Source organism: Erpetoichthys calabaricus, chromosome 4 (assembly GCF_900747795.2).
Source record: "Erpetoichthys calabaricus chromosome 4, fErpCal1.3, whole genome shotgun sequence".
Taxonomy (NCBI): Eukaryota; Metazoa; Chordata; class Cladistia; order Polypteriformes; family Polypteridae; genus Erpetoichthys; species Erpetoichthys calabaricus.
This window is the reverse complement of record NC_041397.2, coordinates 162511820-162534441: the sequence shown is the minus strand read 5'-3', so window position 1 is coordinate 162534441 and position 22622 is coordinate 162511820. Positions and strand designations below refer to the sequence as shown.

Genomic DNA, 22622 nt, shown 5'->3' with positions numbered 1-22622 from the left:
GAGGGACGCAGCATATCTGTGAGCCTGCTTTTGCCCCGTACAGACGCGGAGATCGCATTTCGGCTTGATGTCAAGTTGTGGGAGGTCCCAAGAGAGTTGACAAACCTCACATTTTCTTAAATCGAGTGCCGCATTAATAGGAATGTTTCTTGAACGAGCATCACTGAACCACATAGAAACTGCTTTTTCGACGTCTTCAAATGCCGCAGTACACATACGTTTGCAACCCAAGATTTTTCTTCTTTTTTTGCTATGTCTTTCAAGAAAGTTGACAGCGTCAATGGCGAAATTCCCAATTCATTGGCAACATCTTTTTCTTTTTGCCACAATCAAGAGCTGCAAAAAATTAAAGTTTTTTTTCTAATATGAACTGTTAACATTTTTTCGTGTCTGCCGTTTCTATAGGAGGGTGACAATGAGTTAAATTCCAATGGATGTTTTTCAAATGTTGACGAGCAATAAGCAAAAGGTATCACTGAAAACAAAAATCAGTACGAGGAAAGTTTGAAGAAATAAAAATTACAGTGTTTCTGTTTGGGGATCATTGTGCACAACTGAGCTGCGGCCACAGAACTAACTGCTCTGTGGATGATTCATTCAGGCATTTCAAGGTCTTTTGTGCACTTCGTTGTAATTAAAGTATCTGCTGAATGTACTTCGTAATAACGAGATTTCTACAGACTCGTGTCATATGGGAAAGCTGTTGGGACCATAAACATACTTCGTTGTAATGAAAATTTCATTGTACAGATATTTGTTGTAATGGAATTTTACCTGTATGTGAAATCAAAACGTAACACATTATATTACAATTTACATTTAGTTAGACATTTTTATCAACCCCCATTCAGTAACCCATAATTGCTTCCAACTCCACAGTCCTGGTATGGATGTAGCCTCAGTATGGGAAGAGAGGAAAAAAAAAAAAAAAAAAAAAAAAAAAAAAAAACCACACTATACTATTCTCACCCCTTAAATGCACTTTAAACTCCACAGAGGACAAACCATCAAAACCCCTCTCTTCTCCTCTTTCACACGCTATGGACAATGAGGAGAACAGGAAATTTCAACACAATGGAGAATTCAATGGAGAAACGATAGCTTGTAGCAATTAGGGATGTGCAAGTTTATGTGCTGCAAGACAAGTTTGGGCAATGCACAAGGCGGCCTAGACAGCATGCAGCTCGGTTGGGTGATGTGACGTGGTGATGGTAGAATGGGGTTAGGGACAGTTACACTTTTTTTGCTGTAGTAATGTTTTGGTACCTATGTCCAAAATCTGGTATCGATACAAAAGTCAAAATTTTAGTACCAGTCAAACACTAAAGTACATATAGGTATGGTGTGCAAGTAATGGGATTTAAAAACAAAACAAAAAAAATCAATACAAGTTTTTTAATCACAGCTTAACATTTTGACATTAACACTGTGAACAACTTTAAAAACTCTGTTAAAATTATTATTAAAACAATTATTTCAGATTATTTTCTCTTATAGCTTTTTTTCCCATGAAAATATGTATTCTTTCCTTGCAAATTTTTTTCATTTCAATACTGTTCCTTTTCAGCTGTTGACATCATTAAACACTGCTGAAATGTGTTACTGTTTGATTTCTTTGTCTAAGTTAACTTTTAATCAATGTTTAATGTAGTTACTTTTCAGCCTGGATGACTTATTTGAGGTATTAAATTTAGTAGAATCTATAAAATGCCTTTAACACAAAGCAATCTACAGTAATCCCTCCTCCATCGCGGGGGTTGCGTTCCAGAGCCACACGCGAAATAAGAAAATCCGCGAAGTAGAAACCATATGTTTATATGGTTACTTTTATATTGTCATGCTTGGGTCACAGATTTGCGCAGAAACACAGGAGGTTGTAGAGAGACAGGAACGTTATTCAAACACTGCAAACAAACATTTGTCTCTTTTTCAAAAGTTTAAACTGTGCTCCATGACAAGACAGAGATGACAGTTCAGTCTCACAATTAAAAGAATGCAAACATATCTTCCTCTTCAAAGGAGCAAACAAATCAATAGGGCTGTTTGGTTTTTAAGTATGCGAAGCACCGCGGCACAAAGCTGTTGAAGGCGGCAGCTCACACCCCCTCCGTCAGGAGCAGAGAGAGAGAGAGAGAGAGAGACACAGATAAAAAAAATCAATACGCGCCCTACGTGCTTTTAAGTATGCGAAGCACCGTGCAGCATGTCACTTCACGAAGCAGCTGCACAGAAGGTAGCCAACGTGAAGATAATCTTTCAGCATTTTTAGACGAGCGTCCCCCCTGCTCAATCCCCCTACGTCAGGATCAGAAAAAGTCAGCGCAAGAGAGAGAGAGAGAGAGAGAGAGAAAAAAAAGTAAGCTGGGTAGCTTCTCAGCCATCTGCTAATAGCGTCCCATGTATGAAATCAACTGGGCAAACCAACTGAGGAAGCATGTACCAGAAATTAAAAGACCCATTGTCCGCAGAAATCCGCGAACCAGCAAAAAATCCGCGATATATATTTAAATATGCTTACATATAAAATCCGCGATAGAGTGAAGCCACGAAAGGCGAAGCGCGATATAGCGAGGGATCACTGTATATATATAATTCACTAAGCCAGAAGACAAGTAGCCAACCATGGAAAGCACACCGGAAGGGGCGTGGATTCACTAAACCGCCGACAAGTAAGACGCCAATGGCGCACACAGGAAGGAGCCACGCCCACCAACTCTTAGACCATTGGATACGCCGAAAAAATCACAGCCACGCCCACCAACTCGGACGCGACGCCTCGAAAAACATGCCGTCATTTCTGTTTGTCTGTGCCACAGTCCACTTGCAGCTCTGAGCCACGTTGACTTTTCATTAGTCAACCTCAATGGAATCTTGGTTCACACAGAGGCAGAGCCAGAGAGAGACAGAGGCACACACAGAGGCAGTGCCAGAGAGACCGAGGCAAGCACACACACACACACACACACACACACACACACACACACACACACAGAGGCAACGCCAGAGAGAGACAAGCGCACACACAAGCAGCGCGCGAGAGAGAGAGCCACGCACACACACAGAGGCAGCGCCACAGAGAGACAGAGGCACACACAGGCAGCGCAAGAGAGAGCCGCGCAATCCTTTAAAACTGAAGTTAAAACACAATGAAGGAAGCAGTCTTTAAAAACCAATAAGCCCTGTGCCTCTTTTTCATTAGCGTCTCACCTGCTTCAGGCCCTGCAACAGTCGAGACGCTCTCTCTGCAGCGGACCTTCTCTGTGCCTGACTCCACTACTGTCAGTCGCCTGATTAAAAATGGCCTTTTGAACGTGAGCTATGGACCTGCTATACCACAGGAACACATTGCCTTCGAGCCTGCTCTCGCTCACTCTAACGTACTGGCTTTCTCTCTCTCCTCACTCGCTCACACACTGCACAGGGGAGAAATGCCCGAAGCACGAGTCTACCCTCAAACCGTTTCAGCCACACTTCCACGCTACAATGTGAGTGCGATGATTATTTATTTAAAAATGGGCTTTTGAAGGGGAGCTGTGGACCCGCTATACCACAGGATCACCTGTGACATTGCCTTCACATTGTTTTCCTTTTATTTATAATCCTGTTGAGCAGATCAGACACCCAGGCAAACAACACTGAATAATCAATAGCTCCAACTACTTTGCCCGCCCCCACTCCTCACCTGAGTCGGTTTCGTCTCTGTTCAGCAGTGTTTGCCAAACTCGGTCCCGGTGAACCCCTGTGGCTGCAGGGTTTTGTTCCAACCAGATTCCTAATCATTAATGCCAGTGAAACTCATACGGGATAAGTCGGTTTTTCAAACGCAGCCGTGTAGCAGATTAGTCTAGCAAAATGTAATAATCCGAGATGAATGCGTGCCCTCGTGCTGAGTGAAAAGCCAATATATATTGAGTCTACAAAACATGATCAGCAAGTCTTTGATAGGCTACAACAAAATGATGAAAGAACGGGCGCATTTTTTTCACACAAGCTGAGTGGGTGGGTGTTAGTTAGTTAATTAGCAACTCGAAGGATTTCAAGATATAATATACACAAGAGGTAACACTGCAAAAGCGGCCCAAACCAGAAAAGACAGCTGGCAAAAAGTGGCTGACAAATTAAACGCGTGTGCATTGTACTTACTGAAAGCAGCGTTACGGATTTTGCAAATGTTCATTTTTTTCCCTCTGCTTAAAAAACATTGAAAAAGCGGCGCGGATTGGTTTGCAGCGTGTAAAACAGTTTGTTTGTCGCGGATAATTTGCTATCTACACAGAGAGGAACCGCGAAGCGAACCCACAATCTTCCACTGTCTCCTTACTGCAAAGCATCCGTACTACTACAGCGCCACATGGCAGTTAAAGAATGCACCGGGCCACATGTTCATTTTTTCCCCCCGTGCTTAAAAGACATTAAAAAACTGTTTCTCAACTGTGACTCTGGAACAACTCAGTACGCGAAAAGCATCCAGAATCGCAAACAACAATGAAAACTCTACGTGACTCACAGGTAGTGATGGGCCGCTCAACACTGTGTCGAGCTTTCGAAGCACTGCAGATTTTAATACTTGATCGAATAACGACATCTGTGATTTAAGGATTTCACATTTTCTTTCTCAAATGTGCTTACCTATATCATGGCAAAGTACAGGGATAAACCTTTATTTTCTGTCTACTCCGTTTTAATTAAGACAGAGCAAAGAAAACATTTAAGGCTATTAAATGTGATCTCAAGAAAAGATCAGGGTTAATTATAATACTAATAACAGGAGCGATTATAATGATACAGTGCAAAAGTAAATACTAATTGAAAGAGCCGGGAATGCACGAGGTGAGGCGTCTTATTTTGTTTAACTCTTGCTATCGTATAGTGCATTCTGCCTGTCGGCGTTAGTTATATTTATATTTTTTTAGACATCACACACTACAAGCTGCTGACGAACCCTTCTCTTCGTTGTGAGTCTGTAGCTACGAAAAAATAAAAGCAATACGACTTTTAACAGACGTCATTGAAGTGTATCATAAGTTTCTGTAACGTTAATGAAAATGGCCAGGAGGTGTCACGAGAGAGGCGAGTGTCAAATGCTTCGAAGCTTCGATACGATTTCCGACACAATTGCTTCAAACGTGTTGATGCTTCGCGAGGCTTCACCCCGCCCATCACTACTCACAGGTTACTGAACGAGAAATCAGCAGACTAGCATGACGGATGGGGCGTAATGGGCGTCCTTCCCCTCTCCTCCGGATATTTCAAATGTTAATTTTTTCCCTGTGCTTAAAAATCATTAAAAAAGCGGCCTGATTATGCAGCGTATGGTACGCCGCGGGTTGGCTAGTTATATTATAAAGCATTTGCATGATTTCCATAATTTATCATAGGCCTGAACAACAGGTAACCTTTAAGGAAAGAATAACAAAAGAAAAAATGTGTACAAGTCATTACATTTTTTTTTTTTTTTTTTGTTCTTTATTTCATCTTATACGATTTCTCGTATTAGAAATTTGTTAGTTTTCGCATACCCCTTGGGGTCAGAGCGCAGGGTCAGCCATTGTACAGCGCCCCTGGAGCAATTACAGGTTAAGGGTCTTGCTCAAGGGCCCAGCAGAGTAGGATCTCTTTTGGCAGTGACGGGGATTCGAACCGGTAACCTTCAGGATACCAGCGCAGACCATTAATTAAATCAAAAATGTTTAATTGAGTTTAATAGTATCATTGTTCTTAACCTAGCCACATGGGATGCACAAACCAGTGTGTTTCTTCATGCCGGTCCCAAGCCCAGATAAACAGAGAGGGTTACGTCAGGAAGGGCATCCTGTGAAAACTTTTGTCAGATCAATATGCGGACAAGAATACATTGGTGGAGGCCCGGGTTCACAACAGCTACCACCAGTACTGTTAGCCAACAGGGTGTTAGCAGAAATTGGGCTACTAATGGCCTGAGAAGGAGAAGAAGAGGTGGGAGACTTGTCCAGAGGCAGGAGGAGAGGAGGAAGGTAAAGAAAGTGGAATTGAGGGTAGGAACTTTGAAGACTGCAAAGTGGTGGAGAGGCAAATGTAGTTAGGCAGCATAGGATGGTAGTCTATAGGATGATGTTGGAGATCAAGAGGAGGAGGAGGAGAAGGAGGAGAGTGAGGGAAAAGCCAAGGATCAAATGGTGGAAGTTAAAAAAAGGAAGATGGCAAGGTTGAGTTCAGGGAGAAGATAAGATAGACACTGGGTGGCAGTGAAGAGCTGCCAGACAGCTGGGCAACTACAGCAGAAGCAGTAAGGGTGACAGCACGAAGGGTGCTTGGCATGACATCTGGACAGAGGAAAGGGAAACCTGCTGGTGGAAAGGTAAACTACAGGAGAGAATACCAGAGGAAGAGGTTGGCAAAGAATAAGTGGGATAGTCAGAGAGACGCAGAAAGTAGACAAGAGCACAAGGAGATAAAGTTTAAGGTGAAGAGAAGGTGGCGAAAGCTAAAGAAAAGGAGTATGATGAGTTGTATGAGAGGCTGGACACTAAGGAGGGACAAAAGGACCTGTACCAATTGGTCAGACAGAGGGACCGAGCTGGGAAAGATGTGAAGCATTCTAGGGTGATAAAAGGATAAAGATGGAAACACACTCACAAGCGAGGCGGGTGTGTTGAATGGATGAAAAGAGTACTTTGAGAGGCTGATGAATGAAGAGAATGAGAGAGAGAGACAGAGAGAGAGAGAGAGACGATTGGATGATTTGGTGAAAGTGAATCGGGAAGTGCAAGAGATTAGCAAAGAAGTAAGGACAGCTATGAAGAGGATCAAGAATGGAAAGGTTGTTGGTCCAGATGACATATCTGTGGAAGCATGGAGGTGTTTAGGAGCGATGGTAGTGGAGTTTTTAACCAGATTGTTTAATGGAATCTTGGAAAGGAAGATTATGCCTGGGGAGTGGAGAAGAAGTGTACTGTTACCGATTTTTAAGAATAAGTGGGATGTGCAGAGCTGTAGTAACTACAGTGGGATAAAATTGATGAGCCACAGCATGAAGTTATGGGAAAGAGTAGTGGAAGCTAGGTTAAGAAAGGAGGTGATGATTAATGAACAGCAGTATGGTTTCATGCCAGGAAAGAGTACCACAGAAGTGATGTTTGCTCCGTTGATGGAGAAGAATAGACAAGGCCAGAAGGAGTTGCATTGCGTGTTTGTGGACCTAGAGAATGTATATGATAGGGTGCCTTGAGAGGAGTTGTGGTACTGTGTGAGGAAGTAGTCGGGAGTGGCAGAGAAGTATGAAGAGTTGTACAGGATATGTAGGAGGGAAGTGTGACAGAGGTGAGGTCTGCGGTAGGAGTAAAAGATGCATTCAACGTGGAGGTGGGATTACATCAGGGATCGGCTCTGAGCCCTTTATCATTTGCAATGGTTATGGACAGGTTGACAGACAAGATTAGAGAGGAGTCCCCGTGGACTATGATGTTTGCTGATTACATTAAAGGATCAGCTCAGGTTGGACAGTTTGGAGATAAAGTCAAAGAGGTGAAATTGCATTGCATTGGATATGTGCAGAGAAAAGATGCTTTGTATATTTGGAAAAGGATGCTAAAGATAGAGCTGCAAGGCAAGAGAAAAACAGGAAGGCCCAAGAGGTTTATCGATGTGGTGACAGAGGACATGCAGGTGATGGGTGTAACAGAGCAAGATGCAGAGGACAGGAAGATATTCAAAAAGATCAGCTGAAAGAAGAAGAAAGAGTATCATTGTTTTTGCTTCCTTTACTAATCCAAGATGCCAATATTTTAAGGATCAAGTGAAGAAAAAATTGTGCTTTAGTCATTTAAGTGTGGAAAACTATTTTTATTTTCAGATAAATTATTAGAAACTATACAAACACAAATGTTACTCCAGATATAAGCTGTTCTAAAACAATCATATTTTGATGAAAACAAAGCCTTTTTTATTATAAAAGGGGCTGTATTTCAAAATCTTAGAGTTAAGATAAAATTCTAAAAGATCAAAACAACTCATAAAAAAACATACCGACTAGAGGCAGAAAAAAAAATGTTAACAAGTCTTTTAGAAATAGCTTCAAGTAACCAGATAGAACTAATTTGTCTAATTTTAGATATTTTTTCCATATAGTTTTTATTAGTATTTTTATAATTATTAAAAAAAACTAGTAGAAGAAACATAATTACTATCTGGATCAGTTAAAACAGCGCAACCACAATTCCAAGCACTTTAAAAGATAATTCAGGTCAGCTATGTAAAACGAATGTATTTTTTATTTATACAATAATTTTACCAAGTGGTCCAGTTAATTATATATTAATGGTTATACACAAAAGTTTCTAAAAATTCTACGTCTTAAACTACTAAAAGAAGAAATTTGAAAGGGCTTTTGTAATAAACTTTGCTCCTTGATGAACACAGAAATTAACAGCAAATAGGATACTAATTCAGTCCTTTCTAAAACTTTTTACATTCTACATTTTAAATACACTGTAAATATAAAGGAACATTTCGGACATACCTACATAAATATGCAAATTAAAAAATGTATTGTGAAATGTGATAATAAATACAAGGTATATACATAATCAAATATTTCATTACATTTTTGTTACCTTGTTTCAATATATTTATTCGTTTGTTTCTGCGATATCGCATGCAACAATGAAGTAATGGCAAGGCTGAACAGAAAACGACAAATAAGCAGTGTAACTTCGTAACATAAAAGTGTCGCTTTTAAAATAAAAATATTTAGATAGTCACTAACATTGACTCAAGTCAATTTAAATAAATGAAGTAATATTGAACACTCTGCATACTGTTAATACATTCAAACTATAAACAGGCAACACAGCAGTCTTTCGTTGGCAAATCAACAATTTAGAATAAAGTTTATAATTTTAGGCTTCTACCGTAGCCCTGGAGAAAAACGTAGATCAGTCAGTCATTACCCAACCCGCTATATCCTGTCACGGGGGTCTGCTGGAGCCAATCCCAGCCAACACAGGGCGCAAGGCAGGAACAAATCCCGGGCAGGGCGCCAAAAGTGATATACCTGTATTGCACACACTGACTTCTTCAAAGCTTTAGCCGTTATCGAAACAGTAACCCTTGAGATCACAATTACAAATAAAGCTTTTTATTTTTTTATAATGCCATCCGCAATAACGTGCAATTCCAACTGATGCAACTTTCACGCAAATGAGATAATCATAATTACTTCATACGATCTTTTGCAGCTGAACAGTTGTAATATATGATACAGGTTACACTGAAGATTTTAGTAAACTTTCTATCACTTCTCTAAATTTTCTTCTTCGCTAACCCACCAACGAAAGGCACTTAACACTTACCCGGAGCAACAATTACCCACTGATCCGGTTCTGAATTCATTTCATGCTTCTTCGTCTTTATCATATTACGAGACTCCGAATATATAAATAAATTTAAAAATACTCAAAATCCAATACAACCACGCAGGGGATAAACCACCACAAAACTTTCTGAATAGACTATGTAATTTCCGCTTCCTTTCCGCGCAGCCAGCAACAGCATTTCAGAAAATGGCGGCAAATTGGGTTTACAATTCGGTGATGTCATATTTTCTTCACACTTTTAAAATCCTTCTTAGAAAATAAAATACGAAAATAAAAAACAAGTGATAGTTTTTTTTAATTATTAATATAATTTTACACGACAGAATCAGAATGTATTTTACTTTATTGGCTACACTAATAAATAAAAACCCCTCTGTCTGCATTAAAGATGGGTTCTTCCAGCATGTAGCCACCTCTTAAAGTGGTATGAGACTTTTTTATTCGTGTGCTTGTTTATTAACTTCGCTTTGTCCTGCAATGAAAACACTTTATTGTGAGGTGACTTTTTCAGCTCAACAGCACCCAAGAATTTTTAAGGCATGCAAAGTTGTAGTATCCGCTTATGGGAACTTGAAATTCAATGGATAACGCACAACATCCACAGCGAGGAATCATACTGAAAACGAAGGTCAAGATCTGTATTCATCCTAAACAAAACATTTTCACTTTGTGAGAAATTACGCCCTTTAATTTATAATAACAAGATCTAGTGGCACCTATGAACTTAACATGTATAAGCGGTATTATACACTGTATATTATAATACGCATTTTCATAATTGCGTAATCTCCCCTTTTGTGATCTTTCACCGCTTCACCACCTTACTATGTGTTTTAAGCGTTACGAAATCAACTTTTGTGTGTATAATCGGCTGCGGTTCTTCAGCATCTTGCCCGTTTTTTGTTTTAAAATAATTTAGATGTGCACCAGTGGGCTCTGAAATCGGTATGATTAAGGGACAGGTCAGAAATATTTCAAAGATCTTCTGGGGTCAAGCATAGATATTTTTCTAGCGGAGTCGTTAGCTGTATTGGCTTCCGGGGCTTAGTCTCTAGGGCCACATGATTAAAACGTGCTTACACTGGGAAACGTGCTGTGTTCCTTGGCAAAAATAGGGTTTTATGAAGCACGATCACAGCGTTGAAATACATTTTCAAATATCTGTAAATCCTACGATAATTTTTTGGCGTTTGCATTTTTGCGACTCCAGGCACTAAGACGATGAAGTGAACAGAAAATCTCGTTTCATTACGTGTTTTAATGGGGCGTCATTCGCTTTCTGATGTCCGGCCATCAATTTATCAGTTTCTAAATCATGTTGTTTTAAATCTGTAACGGAACAGGGTTCGCGTGATTTCTGCGTGCTTGTCTCTGTAATGCAGACTCAAATTCAGCATAGAACTCTTTAAGAAGACGGATGTAGGACTTCTAAATTGGCTTATAAGTAAGTCATCATCACGAAAAAGGACCCAAATGCCATTAACGATATTAAAATGACACAAACCATTATGTTTTTAAGTTTGCTTTCGTCATTATTTTAATTGTAACAAAATACGCAATTAATTATTTTTAAAATAATCGGATTCGGCTGCGACATAGTAAAACGATTTCAAAGTTGGAGCGTTTTCTGTTATTCGTTTGCTTAATCAAAAAGCCAGATATGACATTTTTGTTTTTTTTAATATTTTGCAACAATTTACAACACTTTGTAAATTGACACTGGGTTGATTATTCATGATCTTACCACTAGGTGAAACTGGATTAGGAGGATAAATAACAAATGAGAAGGAGTGTTTCACTCTTGTCCATTCTCTAGAGTGAGTATATAAATAACTCAGACCACTACCATTATGTTTCGTAACTCTGTTTACAGAACAGACTATCTCCCCTTTGAACAGTGCCACCTACTAGTGATGGGCCGCTCGATACTCAGGTTTCGACACTGTGTCGAGCTTTCGAAGCACTGGAGATCGAAGCGCCGCTTCGAGGCGTGCTTCAAATGCGCCCGTCACGTGATTTTGAGTCACGCTTGCGTAATGACGTCATTGATATCTGCGCAGTCAGCAGTCGATTTGGTCATTCACTAGTCTGTTAAAGCGCTTTGGCTCAAAGCGTAAAAGCAGTTGTTCTTGCTACAGCGATAAGGTTCGCTAACCCGAGATCAAATCCTAATTTAGGCTCGCATATGTTGAAATAAGGATTTTGTATAAAACAGTTAAGTAGTACTTGTCTGAAAGTTAACAAATATATTTGGGAGACATTATGAACGATTTACATGGGGCACCTTTTTCCTTGGTGTGGAATCGTGTCCACCTAGAATCTGTAACAAATTAATGAGCATATTTTGCGTAAGGTAGCACGTATTATAACAATCCAGAATCTACTCTACGCCATGTCGATCATATCAGAGAGGCTAAGAAACGCTTCACTAAAGCCGACGTGGTCATTACACCAGTATATGCGCAAGACACTCTCATTAAACGTTTTTACTATTCAGTGATTCCCAGATCTGTAGCTGATTTGTATTAGTGATTTCCAAAAAACAATGTGAGTAAAAGCGTGTGCTGCATAACTAATCACAACTGTCTTCTGCAATTTTAGGAAAGCTTCGGGAGTTTTGCGTTAATGAGACAAAAACGTTGTAAAGAAACTTTGCGAATTCATCCAGAGGTGAACATAAAGATCACTCAAGTACTGACAAGAAGGAGCAGCTGGATAAGCACATCTGGAGCCAAACTTTCAAAAAAGCACCTGACTTTGTCAGCAACATCCTTTCCTTCTGAATGCATCTTATCAAAGGCTGCGCCGGGGGGTAAATAAGTAATCTTCCGAACTGCAGCACAACGGAGTAAATCATTGATGTAAATAAAATTATTGAAAGACTAAGCTTTTGTCGTTTCTGTATTCTTAAACCATCTTCCTGTCCCACAATCCCCCGCAGTCACTGTCACATTTAACGTTCCTTGCTCCTCACCTGTCGTGTCACCCAAAGTATCAACACTCAGTGTCATTCAAGGCTTTACTGTCCTTCCTTTCATAGACATAAAATAAGACACACATTCCCTCTGCATACGTGTCCAATAATAATAGTAAACTGGCAGGAACGAGAAAAAGCACAAGATGGGAATATTCATGACAAGAGCCTCGGCATCAGGGTGAGGATGTGCCTTGTCACCCATTACGTGAGCTCGTCTGCCACCCTTCAGTTGCACTGGCACACCTTACACTCTGGGGCAATTGCAATGGAGAATACCGACAATGTACACCTTCAGAAGTGGAATAAATCGACTGTATAAGTAGAACATTTCAGATAAACTATGAATTTTGTTAATCATAAACAATGCAACATAACTATTATATGTGTTGTTACTTTTTATTTATTCTCACCAAACGTTACATATCTACATGGGAAATGAACATGGGTAATATGTTTATAATCATTCTCACTAAAATACACTGTCAAAATATATTAATGAGCAAACTGAGACACATTGGCCTTTAGGAAATATAAAAAAGCGTATGCGCTGTCATTTAGGACAGAATGCATTGTTAATTTGACGCACTCTCTACTGACGCGATGTCGCAAAAAAAAAGAAACAGCATAGTCCATGCAAACTCATATCCTCCTTGGTTTTTGACCTTATGATTGTCAACATCAAATCAATAAAGTCATTTTAAGAAGATGACAAGTCAGCTATAGTCAGTTCAATTAACGCTCCTTTTAAAAAATTGCTTATACCGAATATAAATCAGAATCTCAATGATGCGGGACTCGCGAGTAGTAACGAATATGACACTGAGAAATTGTAATTCCTAATAACGGGAACAAGTAAAAACTACGATTTCCTAAAACGGACACTGTAAATGTAGGCATTTCAATAAATAATTTAGGAGACTTGTGTGTGCATTTCAATACCAATTTAAGAACTACGTAGGCCACCTGTTGTACTATAAACGCTACCTCAAGCAGCACTTAACAGTAAATAGTCTAACAGGACAATGACTGACTGAAACGAAGATGCTGCGCCGCTACAATAAAGGTTCACACTGTCATTCTGCATGTTTAGAAGGCGCTGATTGGCTGAAACCGTTTATAGCGAATTGTCTCAAGTTGGTAGTGCCGTATAGCGATCAGAAACGAAAAGACACATTTAGACATGCTGGACAGTAGTTTGTTTTTCTACAATACAAATTCAGTACGACACCAGGGTCTCCAAACACACAAATATGAAGCTTATTACGTTTTACAGTGAAACTCTTTACATACACAATATAATTAGGGACGTGTGCCCCCTGCCCGTCTACGGCGGCCCGATCTTCCCTCGACAGCTCGATTCGCTCGCTATCCGTCCAAGCTGAAAATATTGTTAAATGGAGGAATTGAAAAAAACCTTTCACAAGTGGAGGATCGACGACGCGAACCGCTAGTGTTTTTACCGAGAGACAGTTGCGATACCATTGAGCCACCTAATCAGGACAATCAACAAGCTTCGCAGAACTGAACTACTACTACTGTTCTTACTGCGGCGGATGTGGAAATATGTTGTTTGACATATGCACGTTAAATTGGTTTAATTGACACGAGAGTATCATTGTTGTATTCTCCTAATGAAGACAAAAAAATTATATTTATGGATGTATACTATATGACGTACGGTTTTGAACAAAATTAAGCGTTCCATAAAAAGGTTGTACGATTTACCTAATCTTTTTATATATATAAAGTTGATATATGACAATATATCTTTGACACTATGTATCAGACAAAGGAAATCACAGCAAACCACAAGAACAATAATTACTTCTCAGCAACTACCTGAATTGTAGTTTAACTATAGTAAGTGAAGTGTGTAATGTCAATACGAATTACAAAATATAACTAGAGAGTTAAGTGTCAGATAGACTCTCAAAATATAGAGGTCAATGCCTTTGAGTGTGCTGAGGCTTCACAAAGATTCAGTAACCATGTCTGCTCGAGACTTCGAAGCCCTATCATGATCCAATCTCTGTACTACGCATGTCTGAGGCTTCAGAGCTCCGTCATGAGCTCAGTACTACGCATGTCTGAGGCTTCAGAGCTCCGTCATGAGCTCAGTACTACGCATGCCTGAGGCTTCAACTCCCCGTTTGAAGCCCGTCATGACGCAATCTCAGTAGTACTACGCATGTCTGAGGCTTCAAATCCCCGTTCGAAGCCCGTCATGACGCAATCTCAGTAGTACTACGCATGTCTGAGGCTTCGAATCTGCTCCAGGCTTCGAAGCCTCAGTTAACCTAGTGCGCATGTCAGAGGCTTCGGTGTCCCATCACGATCTCAGTACTCAGCATGTCTGAGGCTTCGGCACCCCATCAGGATGCAATCTCAGTACTACGCATGTCTGCTCATTGCTTCGAACCGCAATGCGTGGGGGCGGGACATTTCCATTCCTCATGTCAGCTTACTGCTTTGACCCGAGAGAGTTAGGAAGTTATATTAATTACATTACACTGCATATTCCACCACCAGGTTACAAAATTTCAACAGAGTTGTGATTGGTGAAACAAATCTTTCTGGATCATCAACACAACTGAAATTATTGTGCAGTACATTACTTAGTGTCAAAATATAAAATGACAAATTTTGCATATTAAAATGCTGACTATTAGAATGCATAAGAACAGCTGTACTAATATGGTTCAAAACACTTCCTTCACCATAATACTCTGGCTGTTCTCATAAATATTCCAGTCTCTGTGTTGCACTGCCTCACTTCTATAGTGAACAGTGTTATGCGTGTATTCACTGAATATAGAAATCAACATATATATGATTGTACCGCTACTTCGCGGTTCACTTTTCGCGGATTCACGACTTCGCGGTTTTTAAATACAAGTGATTGCCCGCCTATCGCGGAAGTTATGTTCCAGACCCATCAGCAACAGGAGAAAATCCGCGATATAGAAAGACCATATAAATAAACATTTTTATAGTTTAAGCCTTAAAATACCCATCCCACATGCTTTAAACACATGTAAACTTATAAAACACACTTTGTTAACACATATGATATGTGAATGTCGGGCTAAGGATATGAGTAACATCTCACTATTATAAAACATTTTAACTTCACGCAAGACAAGACAGTGAGACAGGAAAATTGGTGATGTACAGGCTTTTAAATTATTGACACGCAGAGCGACAAGCAGCACAAAGCCAGCACAAAGTCCACTTCTCCTTAGCGTTGATTCTGCTCCCCACCCCCTTGACAATGCGAAGTGGCAGGAGCGTGCGGCTCCTCCGGGGAGGGGGGTTTGAGCGAAGGTGCGTTCAGCTCTCACACACACACACACACACACACACACGCACACACACACTCCTCGTGCAGAGCGACAAGCAGTCATTTTGGCAGAAGCAGCACAAAGTCCATTTCTGCTCAGCGTGAGTTCAGCTGCCCCCCCCCTTCACAAAGCGACTGCAGACACAATGACGTCTGATCGCTGCGTGCAGTGTTGGTCTGAGGTGTTTAAGAATGTAGAAAGTATTTAAGAGCATAGGAAGTGTTTATAAGAGCGTGGGAAAGGTTAACAAGAGAGTGAGAAAGGTTTGTAAGAGTATGGGAAGGGTTTAATAAAGCCTTAGAAATATGTATAAATAATAAAATAAATATAGGTCGCTACTTCGCGGATTTTCACCTATCGCGGGGGGCTCTGGAACGTAACCCCCGCGATAGGTGAGGGATTACTGTATATATATATTTATATATTTGCAGCTGGAGATCCACAAAGGGAGAAAAAATGTATCATAAAGTAGTTTTTATTCCTGAGCTTTCAACCCCTGCCAGGGGTCTTCATCAGAGGATAATGCTTAGACTTGCAAGAATCAAAGGTAATATATAGCAAAACATTATGTGGATGGGGGGGTGGCTAAATCAGTGTGATTTGGGGGGGGGGGGGGGGGGTATTGGGTGTACAGTTTATTTATTATGAACGTGTTCTTCTTGTGTGTCTATACAGGTGGCGCAATGGTAGTGCTTTTGCTTTGCAGTAAGGAGACTGTGGAAGATTGTGGGTTCGCTTCCCGGTTCCTCCCTGTGTGGATAGCGCTTTGAGTACTGAGAAAAGCGCTATATAAATGTAATGAATTATTATTAAGTTTACATATGCTGGATTTACGTCCAAGTGTCTGTTGATGGCGTTCTCATTTGATAACCAAGATTCGGCCAGCTCTCTGCCTCTTTTAGTACTGGCCTTAAATTTGACTTGTCCCAGTTAAATGTATGTCCTGTTGATTTAGTATGCGTGTAGATCAATGAAAGTGAGTCCTTTCTACTGATGGCGTTGCGATGTTCCTGTATACGTGTTGCGATTCTTTTTGAAGTTTGTCCTATGTATACTGCTGAGCAAGAACTGCGTGGAATACTATAAACTGCGTTTCGTGTTTCTGCTATCGATTTCTTGTTTTTAGCATTAAAGAGGACCGTGCGCAGATTGTTCGTGGGTTTGTGCACTATTCTGACACCTGACTTGGCCAGGATGCCCGCTGTACATTCTGACACATTGTGGTGATAAGGGAGTGAGTGCCAGGTGGGGTGGGGGTTCTGATTCAGTTCAATTGTTTGCTGAGTTTTTTGGCGTCTTCTGTGTAAGCTCCGATTAATGAATGTTTTTGAGTATCCGTTTGAAGTTATTCATTCATTTTTGTTTCCTTCGTATTACAGTGGGTGTGGACTCTTCTGAATAGAGTTTTAACACAGCTCCGTTTATGAGATACCGGGTGGTTGCTGGTGAAGTGTAATATCTTGTTTGATATTCTATATGTTCTATTTACTGTGTTATATGTTGTTTTTATACTGTTTGCTACGATATCACTGTTTCTGTCCCTTCTCATAAATATTCCTTTTCTTCCTCAGGTTCATTATTACTGCTATAATTACTGCATTAATGTTCAATATGTCTGTCAGCCAGTCAGTCATTGTCCAACCTGCTATATCTAAACACAGGGTCACGGGGGTCTGCTGGAGCCAATCCCAGCCAGCACAGAGCGCAAGGCAGGAACAAATCCCCGGCAGCATGCCAGCCTACCGCAGGACACACACATACACCAAGCACACACTAGGGACATGTTAGGATCTCCAATGCACCTAACCTGCATGTCTTTGGACTGTGGGAAGAAACCGGAGCACCCGAAGGAAACCCACGCAAACACGAGGAAAACATGCAAACACCACGCAGGGAGGAGCCGGGAAATTAACCCGGGTCTCCTTATTGTGAGGCAGCAGTGTGATAAAGATGTATCTAATGAAAATATGTGTCTTGTTTCATGTGTATGATGAAATGGTAGATCTAGCTAACGTAGAGGGTTTCATTAGTTGTATTAGCTATATTATGTTACAATATGTAAACTGCAGGTCTTGTACTTTGAACGTTAAGGTGATATACGTGTATCAGTGCTTATTTGCGCATGCTTCGAGATAAATGATTAGTATGGGCTGCTCTTACGGTAAACAAGAATAAATGTTTCTGGCAAAGACAGATTTTTTTTGAAATTACTATAAATATGGATAGCTGCCTGCTCTTTGTTTCCAGTGCATTAGTAGATCTTCATGTCGGCGTCTGTATCAGTCGATGAAGAGTCTACAGTGTCGTCATTAACAAGGCTAACATGGGGTGAAGTAATTGACAGTGCTGATAAAAGTAACACACGACATATCTCAGTGACATTTGGCTTTACCTCCCCTTCATCATCTCACGTGCACTTTTAAACAAGCTTCAAGGTGTCGTTTTGAAACATTTGTGCGTTAAAAGCTCAGCGTCTCATTTCCAATGCACGTGATGATGTGGATGTGTAGCGCCAGTTCGTATCAGTATAGTTATTGCAAAATTTAGTGACAGTTAGTGATGGACCAATCGCATTTCCACGAGGTGTAGTCTAGTTTGGTTGAAGAGTTTAATTCAAATACTGATATATGCTGGTTTTACATTGGAATTAGAATATGAATGTACATTATACAGATTAAATTCCCGATTAGAAGTCTAACACCAACCAGGTTTTCAAGGAGCATTGCCGCATAATCGGAACTATCAATCAAACGCATCAGGCAACGGCAATGTGCAATCCCCAGACAGATGCTGACCAGGTTTGTTATTGAACACGAGACCTGGCGCTGTCCGACTGGCGTAATGTTCAAGCCACCGTTACGCATACATTTACTTCTAAACAACGGTAATCCGTGCTGGCGCCTAACGTAACTAGTCAACGTTGATCCGATTACTGCAGAATAATTACTTGCTAAGCGTATGTCGATTTACAATTGCCAATTATAATTTTTGACTTCAAAGGTGTATATCACAACTTCATAGAGATTCGGTATTCGTCCACAGTGCTCTAAGAGTTTACTGTTAAAATGTGCTGTTAATACAAATGGCCAGGAGGTGTCCCTAGAGAGGTGAGTGTCAAATGCTTCGAAGCTTCGATACGATTTCCGACACAATTGCTTCAAACGTGTTGATGCTTCATGAGGCTTCACTCCGCCCATCACTACCACCTACTAAAAAGTCCGTGCTACAACATGAGTCAAATAATCACATTGTTACATCCTTTTTTTTTTTTTTTTTTTTTACTAGTGCCACTTGACGCTATATCTCCATAAATGAACGCATTTAGTGTCTTAACATACTAAAACATTAACAGTCCATATGTAACTTAAGTAACATAGTCCTTCAAATACTGTGGTCTGGCATTAATCCGACCTGATCTGGTAGTAACAGTATGTTTTGTGTCACCAATTGGCTGAGCACAGTGATCCTTTGATCTGCTGTTCTCAGCACACTGTTCTTGTTGTATGACCAGGTCTTGATGGCCAGTGTGCTTTAGGTACCTTCTGTTCCTCCTCAGAACACCACCACTGTCCAGTTCAATCTTGTATGACCGTTTGTTGACCGGTTCTATAACTGTTGCTTTCTGCCAGGCCTTTTGTGACTGTGTTGGCTGTACTCTTACTTTATCACCTGGTGTCACTGTGGTCATGTCTTTCGCGTGTCTGTTATAGTACATTTCTTGTCGCCTTTGATTAAGTCTCAGTCCGTGTGTTGTGTCCATTACTTTTGGTTTCAACAGATTGTTGTGTGTTGGGAGTAGTGTGCGTGTCCTCCTGCTTAGCAGTCTCTGAGCGGGGCTTGCATTTAGGCCCTGTGACGGAGTGTTTCGGTGATCTAATATTGCAAGGTATGGATCTTGTCCTGCCATCTTGGCTCTCTGCATCAGACGTTTTGCTGTTTTGACAGCGGACTCCGCCTTCCCATTACTTTGCGGGTGAGTGGGTGACGATGTTTTATGCTGGAACTCCCAACGTCTACTGAACTGTTGGAATTCGGTTGACGTATACTGTGGCCCATTGTCTGAAAACACAATATCAGGTATACCTTGCCTGGCAAAATGGGCTTTCAACTTGTTAATCACAGTGGAAGACTTTGTGTCTTGAAAGTAATCTAGCTCCCAGAAATTTGAGAAATAGTCCACAGTGATCAGATAGTCACGGTTATTGAAAACAAACAGATCTGTGCCCACTTTAGACCATGGTCTTTCAGGCAATTCATGTGGGTAGAGTGATTCTTTCTGTTGTTTTACTCCCAGTGTTCTACACAGATCACACTTCTCAATGTATCCCTTTATCTGCGCATTCATTCCGGGCCAATAGAGGCATTCCCTTGCTCTCCTCAAACATCCTTCAATACCAAGGTGTGCTGAGTGAACTCGTTGTATCGTGTCACTCCTGAGAGCATCTGGTATCACAACTCTTTCCCCTTTGAACACAATACCATCCTGTATTGACAGTTCATCCTGGATTGAGTAGTAGTGATCTATTTTACTTGGTATATCTCTTCTATTTGTTGGCCATCCTTCTCTTAATGTCTTTATTAGTGTCTGAAGTGTGTCGTCTTTTGCTGTTTCACTTCTGATTACATTTATTCTCTCTTCAGATATTGGGAGGTATTGAATCATGTTCACACTTTCGACCTCTTTTTCCACTGATCCTTCCTGTGCGGTGTCCTCCAGATACGCTCGGCTTAGTGCATCTGCCAACAGCATCTCCTTTCCAGGAACATATGTAATGATGAAGTCATATTTCTGTAATCTCTTTAACATCCTTTGAAGTCTCTTGGGTGCATGCAGCAGTGGCTTCTTGACAATACTCTCAAGAGGTTTATGATCAAACTGTATGATCACTTTTCGTCCATATGTGTACTGATGAAATTTCTCCATGCCGTACACTATGGCTAGGCACTCTTTTTCTATTTGGGCGTAACCCCATTCAGTCAGTGACAGTGCATGGCTTCCAAAAGCAACAGGTTCCCCACTCTGCAATAATGCTGCACCAAGGCCTGTTTCCGAGGCATCACATTGTAGAACTAGCTGTTCCTTGAGGCTGTAGTAGCGCAGTACCGGTGCCTTGGTTATGAGGTCTTTTATGTTCTTGAAGGCTTGTTCATGAATCTCAGACCAGTCCCACAAACTGTCCTTGTGTGTCAGCTGTCTGAGCACTTCACAGTGATCAGAAAGGTGTCTGCAAAACTTGGACAGATAATTTACCATGCTCAGAATTCTCTGTACACCTTTCACATCAGTTGGTCTTGGCATTTCTTTTATGGCCCATACTTTCTCTGGGTCTACTTTTAGGCCTTCCGATGTGAGCAAATGTCCAATGTATGTCACTTCACTTTGTCTGAGTCTGAATTTGTCGACATTCAGCTTAATGTTTCTCTCTCGGCATCTGTCTAGGAACAATCTCAGTTTTTCGTTATCGTCCTTTCTCGCCATCTCCAGTGTTTCACCTTCCCCTGTTATCAACACATCATCTGCAATTATGTGTACTCCTTGAAGTCCTTCTAATGCCTGGTTCAGCATTCTCTGGAAGACCTCAGGTGCTGGGCTTATTCCCAGAGGCATTCTCAACCACCTGTATCTCCCATAAGGTGTTGCAAACGTGGTGAGATAACTCGATGGATTGTCCAGTTGGACATGCCAGAAACCGTTCTTTACATCGCAGACTGTAAATACTTTTGCTTTTGACAGCTCAGGTAAAATGTCCTCAATTGTGGGCAGAGGGAAATGGCTCCTTTTTAAAGCCTTGTTCAACGGTCTAGGATCTATGCAGATTCTTAACTTGCTGCTGGGTTTCTTCACAACAATCAGACTGCTTATCCAGTCAGTGCTATGTTCTACTGGTGTGATTATACCTCGTTCATGGAGATTGTCCAGCTCCTCCTTTAGTGGTCCCATCATTGCAACTGGTATTCTCCGCTTTGGCAGTTTCACTGGCTCCACCCCCTGATCTATCTCTATCTTATAGTGACCAGGCAGACAACCATCTCCTGTGAAAATGTCTATGAACTCTCCTGTTATTTGTTTCATTGTCCATTGTCCGACTGTGTCCTCTCCATCCGTCCTTGTCATAACATTATCCACCACCAGGATATTCTCAGATTGTACTTCAACCAGCTTCATACCCTGGACTGCTCTGCTTCCTAGTAACGGTACTGTAGAGTGTGCATCAATAACCATAAATTCCAGTCTGTACAGCTTTTTGTTACATGGATTTCTAAATTTCAGATGGCATTTGCCTACTGGTTTTAGTGTACTTTTATTGTACATCACAAGTACTTGGTCTGTCTTCTGTATTTGAACATCTGGATTTACTAAGTTTATGGGGATAATGTTACATGTTGCACCACAATCCAACTGGAATTTGACTAAGTTGTTTCTGAGCTGCATAGCGGCGAAAAGTTGACACGGCTGCCCATCCTGGCTCTTTGTGACTTTGTTCACAGTTTCAGTTGTGATGCTCCATATATCCTCATATTGCTCACTCTCAGTTTCCATTAAATTGTGTACAACTTTTCTTTGTTCTCATTTGGATTTGCACAATGATGTGAAATGATTGTCTTTTCCACATTTCCTACATGTTTTCCCATAAGCTGGACATTTCCGTTTGTCTCTTTCATGCGTCTTTCCACAAAATTTACAACTAATGACAGCTTTCCGTTGGTCATCCTTTCCTGGTCTGTGTGTCTGTACCTGCTTTAAAGCATGAATTTCCTCCACCACTTTTCCCTCAATGGTTTTGCTGTTCTCCCTGGACAACTCAGTAGCCCTGCAAACCTGTACACATTTTTGCAGAGTTTAATTTTCTTCTCTCAACAATCTCTCTCTCAGATTTGGACTATTCGTGCCGCACACAATCCTGTCCCGTATTAGAGAATCTTTTATGTCACCAAAATTACATGTGCTAG

General features: G+C 40.8%; 2 protein-coding genes across 4 annotated transcripts in view; both read right to left on the bottom strand.

Annotated features, from left to right (window-relative positions):
- Positions 1-9550, bottom strand: part of rnaseh2b (ribonuclease H2, subunit B) — a 151011-nt gene extending 141461 nt beyond the window's left edge. Inside the window, exon 1 of one of the 3 annotated variants that reach the window (XM_051925753.1) lies at positions 9330-9550. In XM_051925753.1, the coding sequence (XP_051781713.1) occupies positions 9330-9393 (64 nt within the window). In that variant the 5' untranslated portion in view covers positions 9394-9550. The remainder of the gene's footprint in view (positions 1-9329) is intronic. The other 2 variants (XM_051925752.1, XM_051925751.1) reach the window with 2 other exon arrangements.
- Positions 9551-19035: 9485 nt separating this feature from the next.
- Positions 19036-22212, bottom strand: LOC127527550 (uncharacterized protein K02A2.6-like). Its single transcript, XM_051926624.1, has one exon. The coding sequence runs from the start codon at positions 22210-22212 to the stop codon at positions 19036-19038; it is 3177 nt and encodes a 1058-aa protein (XP_051782584.1).
- Positions 22213-22622: the final 410 nt, after the last annotated feature.

Coding starts and splice junctions, on each gene's coding strand:
- LOC127527550 (XM_051926624.1), bottom strand. CDS start 22,212: ATGGAAACTGAGAGTGAGCAATATGAGGATATATGGAGCATCACAACT.